Source organism: Brienomyrus brachyistius, chromosome 2, assembly GCF_023856365.1.
Source record: "Brienomyrus brachyistius isolate T26 chromosome 2, BBRACH_0.4, whole genome shotgun sequence".
NCBI lineage: Eukaryota > Metazoa > Chordata > Actinopteri > Osteoglossiformes > Mormyridae > Brienomyrus > Brienomyrus brachyistius.
Genome location: NC_064534.1, coordinates 26,587,026 through 26,609,551, shown reverse-complemented (window position 1 = coordinate 26,609,551; position 22,526 = coordinate 26,587,026). Strand labels below are relative to the sequence as shown.

At 39.1% G+C, this 22,526-nt stretch overlaps 1 protein-coding gene across 1 annotated transcript; it reads left to right on the top strand.

The window, feature by feature from the left end:
- The first annotated feature begins 2,518 nt into the window (after positions 1–2,518).
- Positions 2,519–6,552, top strand: otpb (orthopedia homeobox b). Its single transcript, XM_048998909.1, has 3 exons — positions 2,519–2,555; positions 2,949–3,349; positions 5,117–6,552. Exons 1-3 carry the CDS (start codon positions 2,519–2,521, stop codon positions 5,639–5,641), a joined length of 963 nt encoding a protein of 320 aa, XP_048854866.1. The 3' UTR covers positions 5,642–6,552.
- The last annotated feature ends 15,974 nt before the right edge of the window (positions 6,553–22,526 follow it).

Genomic DNA, 22,526 nt, shown 5'->3' with positions numbered 1-22,526 from the left:
GGCACACCTGACAGCGCTTCGGCTTGACACGCTGAGCCACTTTCCTTCCATCTCCGGAGCTCAGACGCAACAACTTGTTATTCGTAATTCCCCAACTGTCACTGAATCGCTTGCACGAAAAAAAGCAATTTATTGCAATTACATTTTTGCTAATAGAAAGTGGATTTTATATTTAGATTGCTGTTGCTAGGTGAATATGCATACGCCCAAATAACATTTATTTTATTTATTTATTTTTGCGGAAAAAATAGTGTGTTACCACAATGTGAGTTTTGACTCCTATGTAAAGATTGCACAGAGTATTTGCCTGTCACGTTCCTCAGTTTTGTCTTTTTTTAAAAGCGGCATTATTATTTTAGGATATAATCAGACCCCTAAACTAAAGCAGTTGCAAATGGGAAATGCATGATGTCTGAGACACATCTTCTTGTGATTAATGCGAACGTTTTTCCTTCCTGTACAAGTATCACTGAAATATGTGCCTTTAGATTAGCTTAGGAAAATTAAAGGTTTCTTTCTATGTTTGCCCGATATGACTTTGTGCAGCGCGTGACCAAGATAGGCGGTTCGGCATATTTCTCTTGAACTCTGCAACGACAACAACAACAACAAATAAACTAACTTAACAACTTTTTTGTTTTATTAAAAATTATAATTCAGTGCAATAGTGGTATATTGCAATTTCTAAAATACAAAGGCTGTGTGGTCTATTTAAAATGAGTGAAGATCAGTTTAAAATCATGGCTTCTAATGAATTACTTACAGCTTCAAAATAATGCTTCAGTTTGACCAGGGGAATCAGATATATAAACAGACATGATAATTGGATCATTATACAGATATTATTATAATTATTTATTATTATTAGTAGTAGTAGTATTATTGTTGTTATTATTATTAAGAAGAAGAATGAGAATTGCGCGTTGATTTCAGAACGGCAAGATTCAGCTTTCTAGTAAAGTAATCATCAATAATAGAAAAACATGGTATGTTATACCATAAATAAATAGAATAGCACTATTTAGTTAAATCAGCCAAGATATAAATAGTGCAATAATTTCGAAATGCACATTTCTAAAAGGTCGAATATCACATACCTTTACCCATCACAGTCACATAACATCAGTATCATTTCATTCCACCCACGTAGAAATCCACAAACTGTAGTTCGGTGGCCTCTTAGCCGTTTTTCAACGAATTCTTCAATCGCGCAGGTCCTCCACCCTTATAAAACCAAGGTGAAAATTTGGGAAGAGGTGAACATAGGATAACTTACTCCAGCGCGTCCGCGGTAATCGAATTTAACTCTGCAGGGTGATGCGAGTGGTGCTGGTATTACCAGACTGGCGAAATATAAAAGATGAGCGGAACCAGCGTAACCTAGGAAAGAAGGATAAAGGACTCGAAGCCGCTGAGGTTCTCGCTCGGCTGAATCTTTTGTGTGGTACTTAAAAGACTATCCACCATTTAATTGAGGCGGTTCATACTGATATCTGACAAAAGCCAATCTGTTCTAAATCCTGTTCGCCTCTATGACTATATGTGGGTCTTGTTGTATATTGTCATAGACCGAAACTTGCCGTTTTAGGCCTAATCACGTGGCATGATTTGTAGGACCACATTTCTTTTGTCACATTTCACTTACTTGAGAATCATCGAGCTTGATATACTATGACTTCAGATGGGCAGTTTTTAAAATATATGGGTGTTTGTGTTGGCATATATACAACAGGAATTTATTGTTCTTCAAAAAACCAATACAACTCAGATATACAGGCATGTATTTAGACGGATGTATCTGCAAAAGAAATTTGCTGAGATTTTAAATGCCAAATAAACGCGCAGAGGTGTTTGCAGCCTATATTTGTGGAAATTATGATTTACAACATCCAAACATTGAAGTTAAAAGCAGACAAGGAAACGAGGTCCTCAGGAAAACATGAGCGGTTATACGTCAAAGTAGGAAAAATGTTTGTATTTCGCATAAATATATAAAATCCTTGAAAATGAACACTATATTTTGTGTTTAAATGAATGTACTCCGAGTTGCAATAGCTTATTTGGAATCGCATTTTGAAGAGGGTCCGTTTTTGAACATTGACGCTTTAATGGTGATTAAATACAGATATTAAAGGTGTGCCACGTTTATTATGTTTGGTTTAAAGTAGTTACAGAAATTAGATTAGGTAATTTCCCAGGATATAATTTTACATTGAAAGCTAATTAATCGAATTTTTGAATGGCTAGGAATAGGCTGGTGTTTGTCTAGTGAACGTGAGTGGCTGGCGACTGTCGCTAGAGGAGCAAGGCTTTGCTTCTGATTGGTTCATATTTGGAGAATCTCATGGGTTACTTCAACTATTAGGCGCCACCCCATCGCCAACGAAGGACATTATAATGCTAGGGGCCTCCTTTATAAACACAAACCGAATTTTCCTTCATTTAGGATATATATACTTTTTCAGTAGGTTAAGTCGTATATTTATTTGGGAATTTTTGTGTCCTAGAGCGGCGCGTTATGCTATCACACGCCGAGCTTCTGGATGCTCGCCTCGGTGAGTTATCATCACCAAACTCCGGTCTTCAACTCTACTGTAAGCAGGTGTAATTTCTAATCTCACACTTTAACGATCAAAAGTTTTTTTTCCCTTGAATTCATTGAATTAGATTTTTGTGAAATTATTTGATATGCTTCAGGATGAATGTGAATATGCAGAACTTGATGGTATATACAGTATAACGTAATAGATTTGCCAAAATTATACAAATAATGGTTAGGTGGGCAATGCTTCTGTAGCGCTGAAATTCTGTTACATCCTGTGCGGAAAACTTTATTTGGGAAATTTTTGTGTTAATTTGTAACTGTCGTTAAGGCCTAAATGTACTGCTTCATATATCTAAGGTGCTATAGGCTAAGAAATACAAATAATTTCTGTTATATCCTTCAGGGATGAAAGATGCCGCTGCAGAGCTTCTGGGACACAGGGAACCACTTAAATGTATTTTGGGGGCAGGTGGACCGGATCCCGGGCATCCTGGTGATCTAGCCGCCGGTCCCGACGTTGTTGAAGGGGCGACTCTTCTTCCCGGAGACGATATCAGCACCACTGGATCAAACACATCTAGTATGCAGGTTAATTCAAAAGACCAGGAGAAACAACAACAACATCAGAACCCAAACCAGTCTGGTGGACAACCGAACCAGCAAAAACAAAAGAGGCACCGGACCCGATTCACTCCGGCCCAATTAAACGAACTGGAGAGAAGCTTCGCGAAGACCCATTACCCAGATATTTTCATGAGAGAAGAGTTGGCGCTAAGAATCGGTCTGACGGAGTCACGTGTGCAGGTAAGTAAATACTTGAATACTGTACTATAAATGTGGGTTGAGAATTTACTAACTGTATTTGAGGGTTATTGAGGAAATTAAAACAAATTGTTAAAATGTTATAGATGACGAGAATTATCTTTTTATGTAAAAAAAATAGACTTCGCACTTATTCTGTGACTGTTCGCTGTGAAATTTTTCAGAATAAAGGGAAATAACTGGAATTTATATCATTTACTTTTGTAATAACGTAGCAGGTAAAAAGGGAGTAATAAAATATATTCTATGTACTATTGATTTTTATTCACCATTAGTTGTTGTGAAATTATGAGCAATTAAATGTAGTAAATATATAGGCCTAGTGTTTTCACAGTTAACGTTGTTTGTTGTTTGCTAATAAATATTATATATTTATTTATAAATTGTAATCGTGAGTCTAAATTTATTTTCGTGAAATAAAACGGAAAATCCCTTATATGTATTTTTGAGATTATGTTACAGATAAATGAGTTTTATATGTGAAAAATCTTATAATTATTAATGGTACCAAGTGTAGTTTTACGGGTGTGTAATTGAGTAATAATCTGCCAAAAAAAAATGCACGCAGTATTGCTCGGATTTGCTTTAATACTGAATGAATTAATAACAAACAGCAGTGATATTATTACAAAATACAGACAATTATTATTTGCAAGTAAACTGGGAAACTTTCGTAGGAGAAACTACGTAATACAATTTATTTTGTTCCGACTGTAGCTAAAATTGTGCACTAATGATAAAACTTATGATGAGCAAGATTTGAACTTTTGGAATTATATTATTATTGAACAGTTATTTTCACTTAAATATAAAAACTGTACAAGAAAATGTTTGTTATTGTATTCTCAGTATTCTGCGAAAATATAGTCATACAAACGTACTTTCGCTGATAAAATAGTTTTGGCAGCGAAATCACGTTAGAATTTCTTAATTTAACTATATATAGGCTAATATAGATTTAAAATATGAAAACTGATGAAGCTACGTATCACGTTCTAAGGCGGCTGCTTACTAGTGCCCACAGACATGCGGGACAATAATTACGGTTACGTTTCCGCTTATTCATAATTGGAAATCAATTTTCATTTTAATAAAAAATATACGTTTTTTTAGTGTAATAATTAAATTTGCAATTCCGTTATTATTTTGTTTTCAATTTCGTTTACCGAAAAGGCGGTGTTTTGACTCATATTTTACTCTTGCAAGTACCGCCCGAGTGACCGCCTGAGTCAGCTATGTTCTCTTTAAGACGATCTATGGACTGTCACGTCTTAATAGAGAACAAGGTGATAGTATATAGTTTTTTAATGGAATGAGAAATTGTATTTTCTTTGCTTCCAAGTGTAATGAATTTGGTTCTGAATTTCACGGCTGGTTGCACGGAATGATCCCAAGATCCCGAGATCAAGGCGCAGTCGCCAGTTCCAGGCTAAATTCTCACATTAATCATCGACTGCCGTTCTTTGTGATCTTCATAAACTTCCACGGTCGCCATTGAATTAGAAAGTTACACAGTGATGGGCTCGATTTTAGTTATTTATATTTCACTGTTATTTTTTCAATCATACACGTAAAAGAACTATTAAAAAGAACGTGTAGGACGACTTACTACCACTAATACCACGAGGATTGCTAACTACTACTACTATATAATAATAATAATAATAATAATAATAATAATAATAATAATAATAATGATGATGATGTTTCTGTCAGTGAGACTTTTTGTTATTTTCTTTCCCACTGAAGGTCTGGTTTCAGAATAGACGTGCCAAGTGGAAGAAACGCAAGAAGACCACTAACGTTTTCCGTGCCCCCGGCACGTTGCTTCCCACTCACGGCCTGCCGCAGTTCCCTTCTGCAGCGGCTGCCGCGGCGGCTGCCATGGGCGATAGTCTGTGCTCATTTCACGCCAACGATACGCGCTGGGCCACGGCCGGGATGCCCGGTGTTTCTCAGCTGCAGCTGCCACCTGCGCTGGGCAGGCAGCAAGCGATGGCCCAGTCCCTGTCCCAGTGTAGCCTCGGACCTGGGCCTTCTCCCAACAGCATGGGTTTGTCCAACAGCCTGGCGTCTAATGGAACCAGTCTACAGTCTCACCTCTATCAACCCACGTTTCCTGGTATGGTACCGGGATCCCTAACCGGGCCAAATAATGTAAACGGCTCATCCCAGCTTTGCAGCTCTCCGGACAATGACGTCTGGAGGGGAACCAGCATCGCCTCCCTTCGCCGCAAAGCACTTGAACACACAGTCTCTATGAGTTTCACTTAATTCTAACCACTAGAGTGGCCATATTTACTTATTTAGCCATGTATTTAATTGGATATTTATTTATTTAGTTTTTTATTTACGTCTTTTCTTTAAACCCCTGTTATCTCGTAAAGTGAAGTACCTCGTAGATGCTTACAGTTATCATTGGTTATATATTGAGAGAATTAAAATAAAAGGTACATTTCTTAAAAATGGAGCTATAAAATGTTAACAGTCAAACAGTGTGGAAACTGGAAAAATTCCATATTAATTTAACTTCTGTATTTTAATTAAATACATTTGTTTTGCTATCGTCATTTAATTTAATATTTATGGTTGCATTTCTTTATTTATTAAATCGGACCCTATTCCACATAAACCATGTCATGTGTCTATTGTAGCTCAGAATGTTATCCAAGTACTAAACAAAAGAATAATTATCTTTCCCTTGTCAGATGTAATTTTCATTGAATCATGGCCTTAATTTATGAATTATGTTATTAATATTTTATTGACATGTTTAGGCGATGTTCAGTACGTTATCGCAGTATGTATATGTCACCTGTGCTCCGTGCATTTGCAGCTAAAGGCATATAAGCAGTTGGTACTTATAACACTGGAAATGGTAGACTACAGTTAGAAAAGAAACAGCCCACTTTAATACTGCATAAAGTAATGAAAAAACAGGGACGTGCATAAGTTCATTTTATAATTACTTATCAGTGGGATAAGTTTGCACTTGCTGGCCAAAAACAAAAATTAGATATATTAATACAAATACAATGAGAATATAAGCCCTGGGGAAGGAGTTATTTTTTCGGCTTTTTGTGTAGATGAAGTGTCCCCTTTACCTTCTGCTCGATTTGTGATCTGTTTAAGGTCTGTTTGTGCTTTGTTATTGATACCGGGTTTCTAAGATGTTCAGTCTAACACCAAACACAATTTTGTTTCCTGGAAGGTTTATATCACTTTAATGTAAATTGATAAATAAAATAATTTTCAGTATTTCATATTGTTATGGCTTTTTGTCTTCACTGGTTCTTGTTTGCACACCACAAAAATGCATACATGCGCTACCAGAACTGACGTGGCAAAAGAATCAACCATAAAATGATATTAAATCATTATTTCTTGCAATGTAACCTGATCCATGGTGGGAATTTAAAAAAAAAGTGACCAGTGTCTCAAACTCATAATGTTTTATTGCTTCGCAGCTTTGGAAGCTAAATATAATCACCTTCTATTCAGTCTAGGAAACATCAATGATTTTTTAAAAAAACGAACCCTTTTCTCAAGTTGTCATAGTTTTAAAAGATACTTCAGCCCAATGATATGGATATACTTACAAGGCGTGCTCACAAATAACATCGATTTCATATTTCATTGACAAAATAATTTATTAAAAAGAGCATCTCCTCATATTAATACAAGTTATTGTTCAAATGACCTTTATTCGTAACAGATTTTATTCTTTAGCAAAAGCTACGCAACACAAAAGAATATCAGTTCATCTCCGGTTTAACCTTTCAGGGCTTTTATAAAATGCTTCGACGATGCACTTGTATTCTTAAGCAAAGCATTTAACCACCATAGATAAAACGCTTCTGGGAAGAAAGAAATAATGCAATTATAAAGAACTCATTCTAGGAATATGGATATATTAAGACATTTAAATTAAGGGGAAGCAAATGTTTTGGTGTTCTAATTACATCAGAAAAGCTTTTTAAATAAATGTGAAACTGTATTGTATGGAAATGAAAAGTGGTGCATTTTTCTTGTGGACATTCTGTATCCCGTCCATGGCTCAGTGGGTAATTTTCTCAGGTGTACATGTTGACCTCCTGCAGCTGTAACTGGCAGCACCTGTAGATTATCACCATGGCAACAGTGCTATCTTACCTTCAGTTTGTAAGAATTAACTATTACTATGAAATGAGTCAAAAAGCACCAGTCCATTTGGGAGTGTTTAGCACGTACCATCACTCGCATGCAGATTGCCTGGAGAATCAGCTGAAAATTGTTTATTTGCCTGCATCACCTTGACAGCATTCATTGCGCAGCATCAGTTGGGTAACAATTGATTTCTGGTGCATATGTTGCCTGAGTAAAGACAATTTGAGCTGGATTTTTTTTCCATGAAACAAGCTAAAAATGGAGAAGACCAATTAGCAACAAATTACAATTACACTTTTTCATTAGCACCCTTTATTCTATTGAGTAAGTCACGCAGGTTGCCCCTGGAGAGGCCATACACCCAGCAGGTACCTGCTTTGTCGCCATTGTCTGATTTTTGTTGGTGCGCGTGAATGGAATAAGCAGTCATAGAGAATAAACAGACATGCAGTGCCTTAGGTGCAGCCGTCCGCTGCCTGAGAATGTCATTTTCTCACTCAATTAAATCTGTGTTAAGGATGAAGAATGCTCCAATTAAACTGAGGGATTTAGACGGCCTGGAAAACATAGCAAATGAATTTAGCACATTATCTGTCGTATCTGGAGCACGTGCCATGTCACATTATGACAAAAGAGGCTGGTTTATCACTCTCATCAGAGTCAATCAAGCAGTTGTTCGTCTCAGAAGAGCCTATTACGCAAACTGTGCATGGCTTTGGTGAGCTGAGGCAGATCTGGATGTGGGTACCCCTAGTAAATTAACGGGAGGTAATCTGATAGACAGTGTGGTCCTGACAGAAGCACAATGAACCAAAGATATAGGTTGGATAGAACACAACTTCTTTGCCTTTCGCTGCAATTTAGATTCTAGCTTTCAAGGGACAACAGTGCCTCCTGTGGTGATATTTCAGTCTAGTGTTGCGATGCCAGTCGGGGGAGAGTAATTTGACCGTAATGAACCTTAAAAGTGGGAAATTGTTTTGCTTCTTTATTAGCATCAATTTGTGACGTACTGCTGATAATGGTTATTGCATATTTACGGTGACCACCCTCAGGGTTGATTCACACCTGGAGGAATCTGTATTGGCACCATTAAAGAGAAACCGTATATTAGTGGAATTTGAACTTAATGTTTTCAGGTCGTATTTTCTTGAAAACAACAACAACAACAACAAAAAAAACTCCCAGATTCATCTTGTTTTCCTTTAGTACTGAATAAATATATTTCGTTATAAACCAAAACAAGGAATTACAACTATCTATTTCACATTTTTGTTTGAGAGGTGGATAATTAAAAAACATCCATCCATCCATCCATCCATCCATCCATCCATTTTCCAAACTGCTTATCTTACTGGGTTGCGGGGGGTCCGGAGCCTATCCCGGAATCAATGGGCACGAGGCAGGGAACAACCCAGGATGGGGGGCCAGCCCATCGCAGGGCACACTCACACACCATTCACTCACACATGCACACCTACGGGCAATTTAGCAACTCCAATTAGCCTCAGCATGTTTTTGGACTGTGGGGGGAAACCGGAGTACCCGGAGGAAACCCCACGATGACATGGGGAGAACATGCAAACTCCACACACATGTGACCTAGGCAGAGACTCAAACCCGGGTCCCAGAGGTGTGAGGCAACAGTGCTAACCACTGCACCACCATGCGCCCCTTAATTAAAAAACAAAAACATTAAATTAGTAGTACCAGAAGACTCTTTTAAAATTTAATGGTTAAATGCATTTAGATGAAATTATGGCTAATAAATCCCATACAGATGCCAACACAACAGTTTTATACAGGCTTCACTTAGAGGATGATTATTGCACACATATTTAGGGAAAATGGCATAAAAATCAATCGAATGTTATTGTGGATAAAAAGATCTGCTAAATAAATAAATGTAAATGTCAGTATAAATCGTGTCTGGGTACACAATTCATAAACAGATGTATTCTATAGGGAAACTGCCTACTGGCTATTTCCACTGAAGATAACCCATAAAACTCTGGGTGCTGATAGGCCATATTTATATTTTATATTATATATTATATTCTTATAGTGTAAAATGAAACATTTTAAAGAGAAATGGTAACACTTTACTTGATGAGGCACAAATAACATAGTATTATGTTATTACTTATGTTTGCTCTGGTTAGACCATTTGAGGGGGCAAAAATTATTTATTAAGTCATGTACTACTCAAGAAAAAAATCATAAACTAATATAGGTTTCCCCATGAAATACATGAACTGTCATGATTTATTAATGATGAATGACCAGGGGATCAGTAGTTAAATGCTTAGTTACTGGTTAATTAATGCATTAAGTAAGTGTGTACTGCCACATTATGTCTTCTCAAGTAAAGTGTTACCCAATATTATATTAAAGTAAAATGTGTTGATAACAATAAATACTAAATCCTCATATATTATTACACAAGTTAGTTATTTATTATACACAAATCTTTGTACACACAAATACTTGAAACCTGAAGCCCCCATGAAAGCATATCATATTGGCCCCCATAGTCCAGACCAATTCAGTTATTTTCCAAATCTTTTAGGGTCCCTGTTATTCTGGGGCACTGGAAATCACACTAACCCCCCCTTACAGCACCCCTGTATATATCACATGCAACAGTGTAATATGCTCTTACATAACGCTGCATAGTCCAAAAGAATATTAGTCTAATATACTCTTAAATGTGTAAAAGCACGTCACACATATAGCGTATTCCTGTATTTAACTACCAGTATTGGGAAAACACTTGGCAAACTACATTGTTACTTAAATTGATTGCCCTTCCAGAGGGTGGGACTGGACTGTGTGTCCGCCTGGGGGTTTGTCAACCAGGATCTTGAGATATTTCGTGTGTGGTGGGCGTGGCACTGCGCTGTACCACTACATGCTCCCCAACCTAACCTAACCTAACCTGATCTAATGAATTTTAGATTTTCACTTTTATTTTTCATATAGCACTATGCATTTTTATGATTTTGAGTTTGTTCCTCTATTACAAATAAATGAAACCCATCCATCCATCCATTTTCCAAACCGCTTATCCTATTGGGTCGCGGGGGGTCCGGAGCCTATCCCGGAATCAATGGGCACGAGGCAGGGAACAACCCAGGATGGGGGGCCAGCCCATCGCAGGGCACACTCACACACCATTCACTCACACATGCACACCTATGGGCAATTCAGCCACTCCAATTAGCCTCAGCATGTTTTTGGACTGTGGGGGGAAACCGGAGTACCCGGAGGAAACCCCACGACAACACGGGGAGAACATGCAAACTCCGCACACATGTGACCCAGGCGGAGACTCGAACCCGGGTCCCAGAGGTGTGAGGCGACAGTGCTAACCACTGCACCACCATGCCGCCCCATAAATGAAACCATAAAGCTCATTTCATTCCTGTTAAGTTCTGTAATAGTATCTCTCAAAGATTAGACAAAAAAAAATCAACACTGCATGGCTGGCTGCGTACCCTCTCACCCCTATAGAGATGCAGATCTCTTACTCCAGAATATACATCAGGTAATATCTGACATCGGCCTGCACATGCGATCACTAAAACAAGGCTATCATTTGTTTCGGCTGACAGATATCGGCCGGTGGTTACGGTTCCTTTCAAGTCTGTCTGTGATTAAAGATTACATTCTAAAACTTCATTAGTTATTTCTGAGTAGACTTTGGTAGACGAACGCTTGTCAGCGCTGCCTTCACTCCACCCAGACAAGGGTGCCTGACAACACCCATGAGGTCCACGTCATTCAATCCATCTCAGTTACATTCACTCTAAATAAAGATGTCTGCTTTTCACCATTATTTTTCATTAGGCCATCTTCTCGTAAGATTTGAAAGATGCATAGAAAACAATAAACATCGGCTTAAGCTGGAAAGGGTTTTTTTTTGTCACTAGCTTTTAAAAATCAGTTTGTTTTGTTTTATATACCTTTTCTATTTTGTTATGTGTATCGAGATGTGTAACTCGCGCCAGTTACACAAATGGTGGAGTTATGAATGATGGCATGTATGGTGATACATACAGTGATACGTAGCAGTGTGGTAACAGATCTGAGTGGCTGGAAATAAGTCATGCAGCTGGACCTTGTCACAGTCTTTGGTTCCTCACTCTTTTCCTGATGTTGTACTGTTGGTGATGGCAGATATACAGTTAGCATATGCAGCTTTTACAGGAATGTGAATACGCAGCTATTACAGGGAAGCTATTACTGAAGCAATTGAAAAATTTTGAATTAATAGTCACACCCACAGAGAAACTAGACATGTTGTGCTATGAAATAAAAGCAAGAATGGCACCCACTGACAGTGCCAGTGGACGCCCATGGATACCCTTGTCGGATCCCTCCCACGTTAATGGAAAGGGCAAGATGGACAGTTGCCCAGGGTGCTGAATTAGGCAATTGGGCACTGAGGGCACTTAGTACCCGCCCACTCGCACAGAAATGTGTTACTTTCACTAAATGTTTTCAAGGAAATTTAGAGCAAAGCTTTATTTAACACTCACCATACATGGTGGGGCTTATACTGCTTAGAAACTCTTACACCCTTAAAAATGAAATGCCAGATGTATTCAGGACATCGGGTCAAATGGATCAGCTCAATTTTGCTTTATATGAAGGTTGGATTTTATGTTCTCAACATTCTTATTGGAAGCAAAGAAACACTGGATGTGAGTCGATTTTGAAAAGGTTATGATTGATGCTCAAAATTTTGTGCACAACTTTTCGTTTAGTTGTAAAGTATAGATCTTAATGTGCCCCATTGTATATAAACCAGGAACATTGTAAGGAAAAAGTCTGAGGCAAAAGGTCAAATCATCTCCGTTTTATTGCACTCATGACTTTGCCGAATACTTTTCCAGTTGATAAACTGGTATCGTCTCCATAGATGTTAAAGATTTTTTTCTTTTATCTTGCATACATCCTCTATCTGTAGCATCATCATAAGTATCATGGTGATTTAAGGAGATACGTACGGCCTGACGGTGGCTGGTTCATGTCCTGAGGGGAGGCCCTGCCTATCTGTCCTTTGCCAAACTCTCTCTTCACCTCCGCCTTGGTGGAAGCTGTTCACTTCTCGCTCTCTCTTCTCACTCTGCCTTAGTTAAAAGGTCACCCTTGACAGCTGTCTTTCACTTATTCTTTTTAGAACGTGGAAATCACCTTGCAAACCTGACAGATGCAGCAATGTGACAGCAGGTGAAAGAGATCCGCCTCCCAGTCCCAAGGGACCAATGGGGTGTGATCCCCACCTGTCTACACATTGTCTACGTGTAACATAAGTGTTTGGGGATTACCCTGGCAATCAGCTCTCTCATCTTAAACACTCATAATTACCACCAGAAAAAAAACAATACTTTCAAACAGCTGAAAACATTATTTCCAATAGTGCCACTATGGAATTTTTTTATTGGACAAACCTGTCACTTTTTGCTGTGATTACCGATCATTACATTTATTCATTGTTTCATGATTGTAAATAATACCTGAGTTTCAATGCTCAATTTCCCACCACCATTTGTTCATACCATGTGGCCATACGCAGCTCTTCAGTACCACCTAGTGGTAATATTTAGTAGGTTTAGTACCTGTAGGTTTAAGTCAGTTAAGCATACTAGAATAGGTTTTTAGGACTTTACCGATCCCTGCAGGGGGCGGCATGGTGGTGCAGTGGTTAGCACTGTTGCCTCACACCTCTGGGACCCGGGTTCGAGTCTTCGCCTGGGTCACATGTGTCTGGAGTTTGCATGTTCTCCCCATGTCGTCGTGGGGTTTCCTCTGGGTACTCTGGTTTCCCCCCACAGTCCAAAAACATGATGAGCCTAGTTGGAGTTACTAAATTGCCTGTAGGTGTGCATGTGTGAGTGACTGGTGTGTGAGTGTGCCCTGCGATGGGCTGGCCCCCCATCCGGGGTTGTTCCCTGCCTCGTGCCCATTGCTTCTGGGATAGGCTCCGGACCCCCCGCGACCCAGTAGGATAAGCAGTTTGGGAAATGGATGGATGGATGATCCCTGCATTACAGCAACAGAGAAAAGTTCCAAATGTAATAAGTATGTGCATAGGTACAAGTTCTGTTTGTGATATATTATGTGATATATACGTATATACCCATACACACAGTACATATATACAAATACATACATATAAACACATACATATGTAGACTACAACTCAAACGTTTGTATGTTTGCATGTTACTCACATAACATTCACTAAAAATACACTCAATATTCTTTGCCTTTTGGGAGCAGTGGGTGGCTCAGTGGACTAAGCCTCTCCCTGCGATTGGAAGGTTGCTGGTTCAAGCCGGGTCTTGGCACTTCCGTTGCTCCTTAACCGAGGTCTGTAACCCTCCCCCAGCTGCCTGGCTGGCTGCCCTTCATGGCCAGCTTACTTTCACCTACAGAGAGCAAGATGGGGGAGGGGTAAAGAGAATTCCCCCATGGGGATCAATAAAGGTATATATTATTGAGTATCTTTATTAGCAAGAAAATGTCTTATCTTTCCTTCATCCTCTAGCAGTCATGATAGAAGAGAAAATTCAAGACATTCTTTCTACAAGGGGTGCACACAATGTAACAAATTCCTGTTATTTTGACATTGTGGGGACCATTTTCAGGTCCCCAGAAAGATCTGTGAATGCAATAAAAATAAGAATACCAAATGTCTTGTATTTTGTTTGGTAACGTATGACTAAGGTTAGGGCTGGGTAGGGGTTAAGGTTGTCATGTTGAGTTTTCCCCATAGAAATGAATGTAGGGGCGTCATGGTGGTGCAGTGGTTAGCACTGTTGCTTCACACCTCTGGGACCCGGGTTCGAGTCTCTGCCTGGGTCACATGTGTGTGGAGTTTGCATGTTCTCCCCATGTCAACATGGGGTTCCCTCTGGGTGTTCCAATCCAAAAACATGCTGAGGCTGATTAGACTTGCTTAATTGCCCATAGGAGTGCATGTGTGAGTGGATGGTGTGTGAGTGTGCCCTGCGATGGGCTGCCCCCCATCCTGGGTTGTTCCCTGCCTCCTGCCCATCGCTTCCGGGATAGGCTCCGGACCCCCCATGACCCAGTAGGATAAGCGGTTTGGAAAATGGATGGATGAAAATGAATGGAAAGTCCCTACAAAGGTACAATTACAAACCTGGGTGTGTGTATTACTAAATATTACAGAAATATTAAGAACAGCGTGATACTGTATGACTTGTACACATAGTGCTAGATAGATAAATAGATGCTGCCACACAGGCAATTCTGCACTGGGTCAATGTAGTGTTTACTGAAATTTACTGCACCTCAGTGATAAGGTGGAACAATATTGCTATATTGTAGACAGAACCAGTGTTACACAACAGTGAAAGTCAGAGGAATAGTGCTTCAGCTCAATGTACAAAACGCACACGCCATCCAGCATGTTATATTTTCACAATTTAACACTACTACACTCTTATACTTTACATAAACAATACATATTAAAATAAAAAAAACATATAGTGTAACTCTTCCCTCAACTCCAAGTCACGTTAGATAAAAGCATTAGATAAATGAAAGGCATGATTAATGTACTATTTGTGGACTGCCAATGAAAAGAGGCCAAACAAAACACATTACCTAAACAATAATGGGAACAAAATGCATTAACTAAGCTGTGAAAGTGTAAGCAATGTCTACTGTAGCAATCAAAGGACCACATTACATAAAATACCATTCATCTCTATTCTCACTATATATACATGGGCTGCATTCCGATGAAACATCTTGGGCTGTTTCCTCTCTCAGTGGCCACACATCAAATTTCCCATACAAGGAATATTCAGTTACTGTGCTGGAGGGAACATTTATCCAAATAATGGTGTCCAGAATTCAAGTTCTTTTCACTATTAGAACTCATAAAAGGAGTGAAATTGATACTGGAAAGACGGGTAATGGGTACTGGGTGGACCAGTGCTCACCTGAAACAAACCTTGATTTGAGCAGTTCTGTCTTCTGTATAGACTTTCTCTTTATCCAATGTCCCTTACGCACCATGTGACAGGGCTGTCTGTTGGCTCCACTATACAGAGATTTTCTCAATCAGTAATATTAAAAAGTAGGTCAATTTATCAAAAAATATGTGGTTTTGCACAAGTGTATAACTTACATTTATCATGCACTATATGCAGCAGTACAAGGGCAATGGGGCATGTATGAGAAGTGCTTGCAGAACGTGTTTGTCAGGCTAGCATCTTCCCCGAAGTCAGAAAGCTGTGAGAACGAGAGCCAGCTCTGTCTATTGATCGCTGATCAATAGGAAGACATGGGGCAGCTGGTTCTGCTCAGCCAATCCCGGATGAGGATACCGACTGGAGGGGGGAAATGGAACCAACAAAACCCTGTGTGATTTTCAAGGGTTGTTTTCCCGTTTTAACTGAGAAAAACAAGGAGGCTGCAGTGATTAAAAAATGTTTGATTTTCTGAATACTCTGCTGGTAACAGCTGAGCAGGATTTCCCCAGGAGAAACAAATTGCTGTGAAGAAAGGGGACAAGATGAAGAGTAACCCCCCGCCACCCCCATTCTGCCCCAGGACACTGACCAGATCAAGGTGTGTCATATCGTGGGGTTTTTGCCTTGACCTCCTCTTCTGACCTCCCTCAGTTTTCTGTGATGGTGACCCAGAGATGACCTCCATGGGCTATATTAGCTATGTTCCTCTTCTTCGTCTTGCTCTGTATATACTACCATCCAACCACTTGGTCTTCACACTTAGTCATCCCCCAGTTATCCCTGTCCTCTTAACTGCTAGTAATTCAGTGATGTCATCGCATTTGGCTCCCTATGTGTCACGATCTAAGCCGGACGGAACGGCGATCGTGCGGACAGGTGTGCACAGACTAGGCAGACAGGCAGGTATCGGGGTAAACTAAAGGTTTTAATAAGGGAACGGAGAACAGGAGACATGAAGCACATCTAACCACAATAAACTACAATGACGGACAGGGGGGACAAGCAAGACCAGGACTTAAATGCACAGGACTGATCAAAGTAACTAGACACAGCTGGGTACAATCGGGGAAGCACACGTGGGTAAGCAGGGGGCGTGGCACACACGAGGAGCGGACGAGCCGGGCATGACACTATGCATTGATGATTTTTTTTCCAGGTCAACTTGATGTTCCTTTACATCTCACAGGACCTGATTAAATGGCACTGAAGTGCTCCCACTCATTCTGGACCAAATATGAATTGAATTATGGCAGATGAACTCCCAGTAGGTCCTGTGTATTGGGGCAGAGGAGGAGCAGTACTGCATTCAGCAAACTTTTCCTTCTACAAAACATCCGTTTCCTGTACTCTTAGATTAGAGATTTTGCATGCAAGCAAAACTTTATCCTTTAATGTGTTTGTAGTTGTTCTGTAGTTGTGTTCCATCTAAAAGGGTCTCGACTCCATTTCATGCCGACTCTTTGAGCCATCCTTGTCTAGAACGAGTGTTCAATGCACAGAACAGATCTTCATCTGCCATCCTGCCACATAATTTTCATTAACAGATATACATCCATCCATCCATCCATTTTCCAAACCGCTTATCCTATTGGGTCGCGGGGGGTCCGGAGCCTATCCCGGAATCAATGGGCACGAGGCAGGGAACAACCCAGGATGGGGGGCCAGCCCATCGCAGGGCACACTCACACACCATTCACTCACACATGCACACCTACGGGCAATTCAGCAACTCCAATTAGCCTCAGCATGTTTTTGGACTGTGGGGGGAAACCGGAGTACCCGGAGGAAACCCCACGACGACACGGGGAGAACATGCAAACTCCGCACACATGTGACCCAGGCGGAGACTCGAACCCGGGTCCCAGAGGTGTGAGGCGACAGTGCTAACCACTGCACCACCATGCCGCCCCATAGTAATGGTTAATTATTATTAATAATTATTCTTAAAAGAATCATTAGCAATTATTATTAAAATAATTATTTTAAAAATCAGACATTAAGAAGAGCATCATGAACAATAAAAGAAACATGTATGTTTAAAACAAAGCTAACACAATAACTTGAAATTCCATACAATGGTGAGCCTGTGACTACACAAAGAAGAGGAATACATGCCTAAATACAACAGGCACAACAGTCCAGAATCAAAATTCAACATAAAAACCTCCTTTGAAAAACTCCCCAAGAATCTCATTAACAAAAAAGTATAAAATCCATCGCTCCTCATTATAGCGACTTGAATTATAAGTAATCAAAGTACGAGCATGGGGGGGGGGGGAATCCATGGTGTGTCACAAACAATATTTCTCTGTCTATACAATCAAAAACTGGGAGGGACAGCTAATTACCACCTCTGGTAAGATTAATGATCCTTTCAGTTGATTCAACTTAAATTCCCTACAATGGAGGTCATTCTGAGTGGAGTTTAAGCAGGAGCTGCAGTGTAGTTAGTATTATTGCATAGTCTGAAGGGCATGCATTTCCACTGCAGCTCCACATGCCAGCAGCTGTAGTAATGTGACTGTAGTACAATTATACACTTATTAAGACAGGTCACGGTTAGCGTCAGTGTTAACAGTGCGTTCCAAGCACATCAAGCATTCTGTCTGGTTTCAATTAACATCATTGTTCAATTGAAAATGTTATTCAAATGTTCTAGAATAAAAGTTTTAACTAGCAAAGTTGACCTTGCGGGAGGCTATCCTGTTCAAGTTGGAAAAGTGGCAGTTCATTTTAAACATTTATCCGTTTGTGGAGTTTGCATGTTTTCTCTTGTTCTTGTCTGGGTTTCATTCCATGGAGGAGAAGAAACTGGCGGCAGTGTGTGAACGTGTCCTATAGGGCCTGCTGCCCCATGCTGGATGTCCCCTATCTGAAGCCTGGAGCTTCCTGAGTGTCACTGTGACCCCTCTGCTGCATAAGCGCTTATGAGAAATGGGCGGACGAACAAGTCCTGTAGATATCAGATACAGCAGAATTGAACTCCTACTTGAAGTAACATTAAATCAAAAGAATGACAGGGTGACTCAGCAGGTAACACTGAAGTCTTGCACCCCCCAAGGCTGAGGGTTCGATTTCCACCCCCAACTCTGTATGAGGAGTTTTAAACATTCTCCCCATATTCACCTGTGTTTCCTCTAGGTAATCTTATTTTTTTTGTTTGGGTGAATTGAGGCGTCTAAACTTGCCTTTATATTTGGTGATTGTGTCCTTTGATGATCTGGCATCCATCTGAGATGCCCTGTGCTACTTGAAAATGGCTCCAGGCTAATCATGACTCTAAATAAGATTAGGGCCAACAAGGGCTAAGGAATTCTTATTACACATGCAAGCCAACACAATAATGCAATGTTAAAAGACTGAATGAAATGGAATTCAACTCAACTGTCAGACCAGAGTCCTTAATATGTAACTTTAAAACTATCAAATCCTTACAATGACAATTATCTTATCCTCCTATAATCCAATTGTTTTTCTTGGTTAATGTGCAGGTTGGGGTCGAGCTGGAGTTCACCTTAGCTGGGATGCCAGTCTTTCATATGGTACACACACACATTTAATTATACCATTCAAACAATTGAGTGATGCTGGTTTGTGGACTGTGAAGGAACTGAAGGATCCTGGTACAGGGATCTGAATCCTTACAAAGGCATCACTGAGCCGCTTTCATTTTTCAGGAGAATAGGTAATTGATTACAAATAATAATTTAGTATTTAAGGGGGAAAAAAATCACAATTTAGTCATTTAAATTTTAAAAAATAGGGTCTGGATGTGTCATTATAAAAAAATTATCTCTGATTCACATGTGAGATATTTATGATTTTTTTACTGAAATATATGATCAATGGAAAAAGAAGCAGTTGAAATCCAAAATATGGTCCGAAATATCTGGATCCAAATGATCCTTCTGTGGGGTTTATAGATGATTTCTCATGAGAAAAAAAAGCTGCATGAATACCAGTTGGTGCAGCACTTTTCACCTTTGTGCTGTAGTTATCATCTTGAGGGCAGCAGAATAGAAACCCAGTACATATTTCTGTACAGATTTTCCTTCCCTCCATGATAGCTTTATATAAGTGGAAGATGGGACACTTCAAGTACACATCTGCTCTCCACAACCCTTTATAACCTTTCTGATTGGCAGTAGCGATGGACAAAATGATGAACATTTTACTGTATTTTTTGACTCCACTAGATGGAGCTCTCTGTACGAGAAAGGGCACAAAGCCAAGGAAGAGCACCATCTAGTGGGGTCAAGAAATACTGCGAGTGGTTCATGAAGGATCATTTTGCCCATCAGTAACCTGTCATTGTTTGTCAAATATATTGGTACAAACTAAATCTAGGCCTCACTAAAATTAGCAATAGAACAGAGGTATGGTAACTGAAATATTTTACTAATTACCCAAAGTTAAATAAAGGTATGACAGGATTATGTTAACTTAATTTTATTTTAATAGAAGTGGCTTTAATTAGTGTCCCTGTGAAATTTTTAAAGGCTCTTAATAAATGTGATATCTGCAGCAGTCTGCGTTTCTAATACTTCATTAGACATACTAAAAACAAAAGATTTTCAGCATTCAGTGGCCAAAAGGAAAACAAGATTTGTTAGTTTCAGAATCACAGAAATGGTCTATTTCTGGATAATTGCAAAGTTAGGCACATGCACTTGAAATAGATTAGTGGTTGGCAGATGGATAGATAGATAGATGCATGTTACATCAAAACAGAATTAAATTTGCTCTAGTAGACTGTGCTGTCTCTAAATGTGCCTTATACCTAAAAAAAATAGTTTTTGACATAGTTGCATAACATAAAGGCGAACTTATTGCAACTGACTTCAGTCCTTTATAACACTATATTTAATTTTGGCTTTATATCTATAGACAGTGTATACTGTACACAGCACCTGATATGACTGGTTCCAATTTCTTATTCAATTAGAGAAGAGTACTTGTACTTATTTGGGTTTATTAATGTGTTGTTCTACCTTTTAATGTAAGAAAGCCAATTACACTGCTCAACAGATTTTTGATTTTTTTTTGTTGAATTAATCAAAACAGGTGACTCTTACAGTATATTTTGTGCTGAATTGAAATATCTACTTTGAATTTCTCTATGAGAGTTTCCACCCAGGTTCCATGTGGAGGTTCCCGGTTCTCCCCGTGTCGTCGTAGGGTTTCATCCCGGTGCCCTGGTTTCCCCTCACAGTTGAAAAACCTCTGAGGCTAATTGGAGTTACCAGATTGCCCGTAGGTGTGAGTGTGTGAGTGAATGGTGTGTGAGTGAATGGTGTGTGAGTGCCCCATGCGATGGGTTGATGCCCCATCCTGGGTTGTTCCCTGCTTTGCACCCAAAGCCTCTGGGATAGGACCCCCCATGACCCTGAATAGGACAAATGGTTACAGAAAACGGATGGATGGATGGATGGATGGATGGATGGATGGATGGATATCTCTATTACATAAGGATTTTGAATAACACACAAACCTTACGCTATATGTATATTTATATTAAAGGTACATGGTGGAAGTGATTCATCTAAAGGGTAGAAGTGTATGACTTTCTGTTGCCCTCAGGAACATCCCTTGAAGGTTCAGCAGAAGTTGGCAGGCATAAAGGGACTCCACTCGCCTTCATATTGTTCTTTCATATTGGCGAGAGAGCAGGATCCTTTCTCAGCATGTCCAAATGTGTTACAGAGTTTAAGCTCTGACAACAGACTTAAAATACATTGTGCCCTCCTGTAAAGTCTTAAAAATGTTCATAAATGGAATAAAATAATTTTTCAGAAATTGAAGTTTATTATGTCCATACATTCTTAATAAGGAATTATATTCCATGTATATAGGTTCAAATGATATCACTCAAAAAACTATGGGCGATAGCAAAATCCTAAGTGCATTTTTAAACCAGCATTAAAAAGTACACGTAAGAACACAAACAGTTGTTTACTAATAACGTTTGAATTGACAAAATCTAAATATTTTACGGATTTAAACAGTAATTATCGCACAAAAAATAATATAGGGGATGGAATTTAGTCTAATTCAATGCATGTATGAGATTGTTCAGTAATGCTGATATGTGTTAGCTGTAAATCAATTCTTTGCTCGAATAAACCTGCGCATATTTTGGATGAACAACAAGCTGCTGTTTACCCCCAGCAGGTGTCGCTGTATAATAGTAAATGACGGAACTTGATTTCGTATATATGCCGATTTGCTAAACAAACATGTAAAATGAGTAATTCAAAAAATAATATTTTAACGATTTGGAAATTTTCGGGCATATCGCTAAATCAACAGACTGTACACTGTTATAAATCGCCAAACAAATTCAGGACTAATTGACATCTGATTCTGGTTTGGGTTACCCGCTAAACGATATCCACTATTTTCAGTTCGAGAAACTCCAGTTTCATTGGGTTTAAAAGATTTTGACAGCAAGTGAAGATAAAACATACAGTAAGAACATCTTTCAAAGTGGTGAGATTAGTAAGTAATTTACAGTAATTTATGTTTTCCAGTCGTCAGAGCCACCTTACGCTGTGTTGCAGCATCTATACAGTACGTGGCCTATCATCAGCAACAACAGAAGGATATAAAGGGTGTACGGAACTACGCAGAATCAAACTAATGGCAGAAACCCGTAAACCTGCAATATAAATAAATCTTATTGCAAGTAATTTATTTTGCCATGTGAAATTCTTACCTGTTCCTTATCGGACAGTTAATTGTAATTATAACAGGAATATACCTTAATGCCTTAAAGTAAAAATATTAAATATTAATAAACCAATTTATTACATTATGTATTACTTCCTAAATTATGAAGCAATAAAGAACACTGAACATAAGAATAAAACAAAGGAAATACCTTCCTTCCCTCCATCTTTTCTGGTGCTTTGTATTTTGTTTCTTACTATAACAAAAATCGTTAAGTATGCAGGTTACATTTCTAGTTGAACTTTTATTTGTAGCTTTGTAAACTTGAT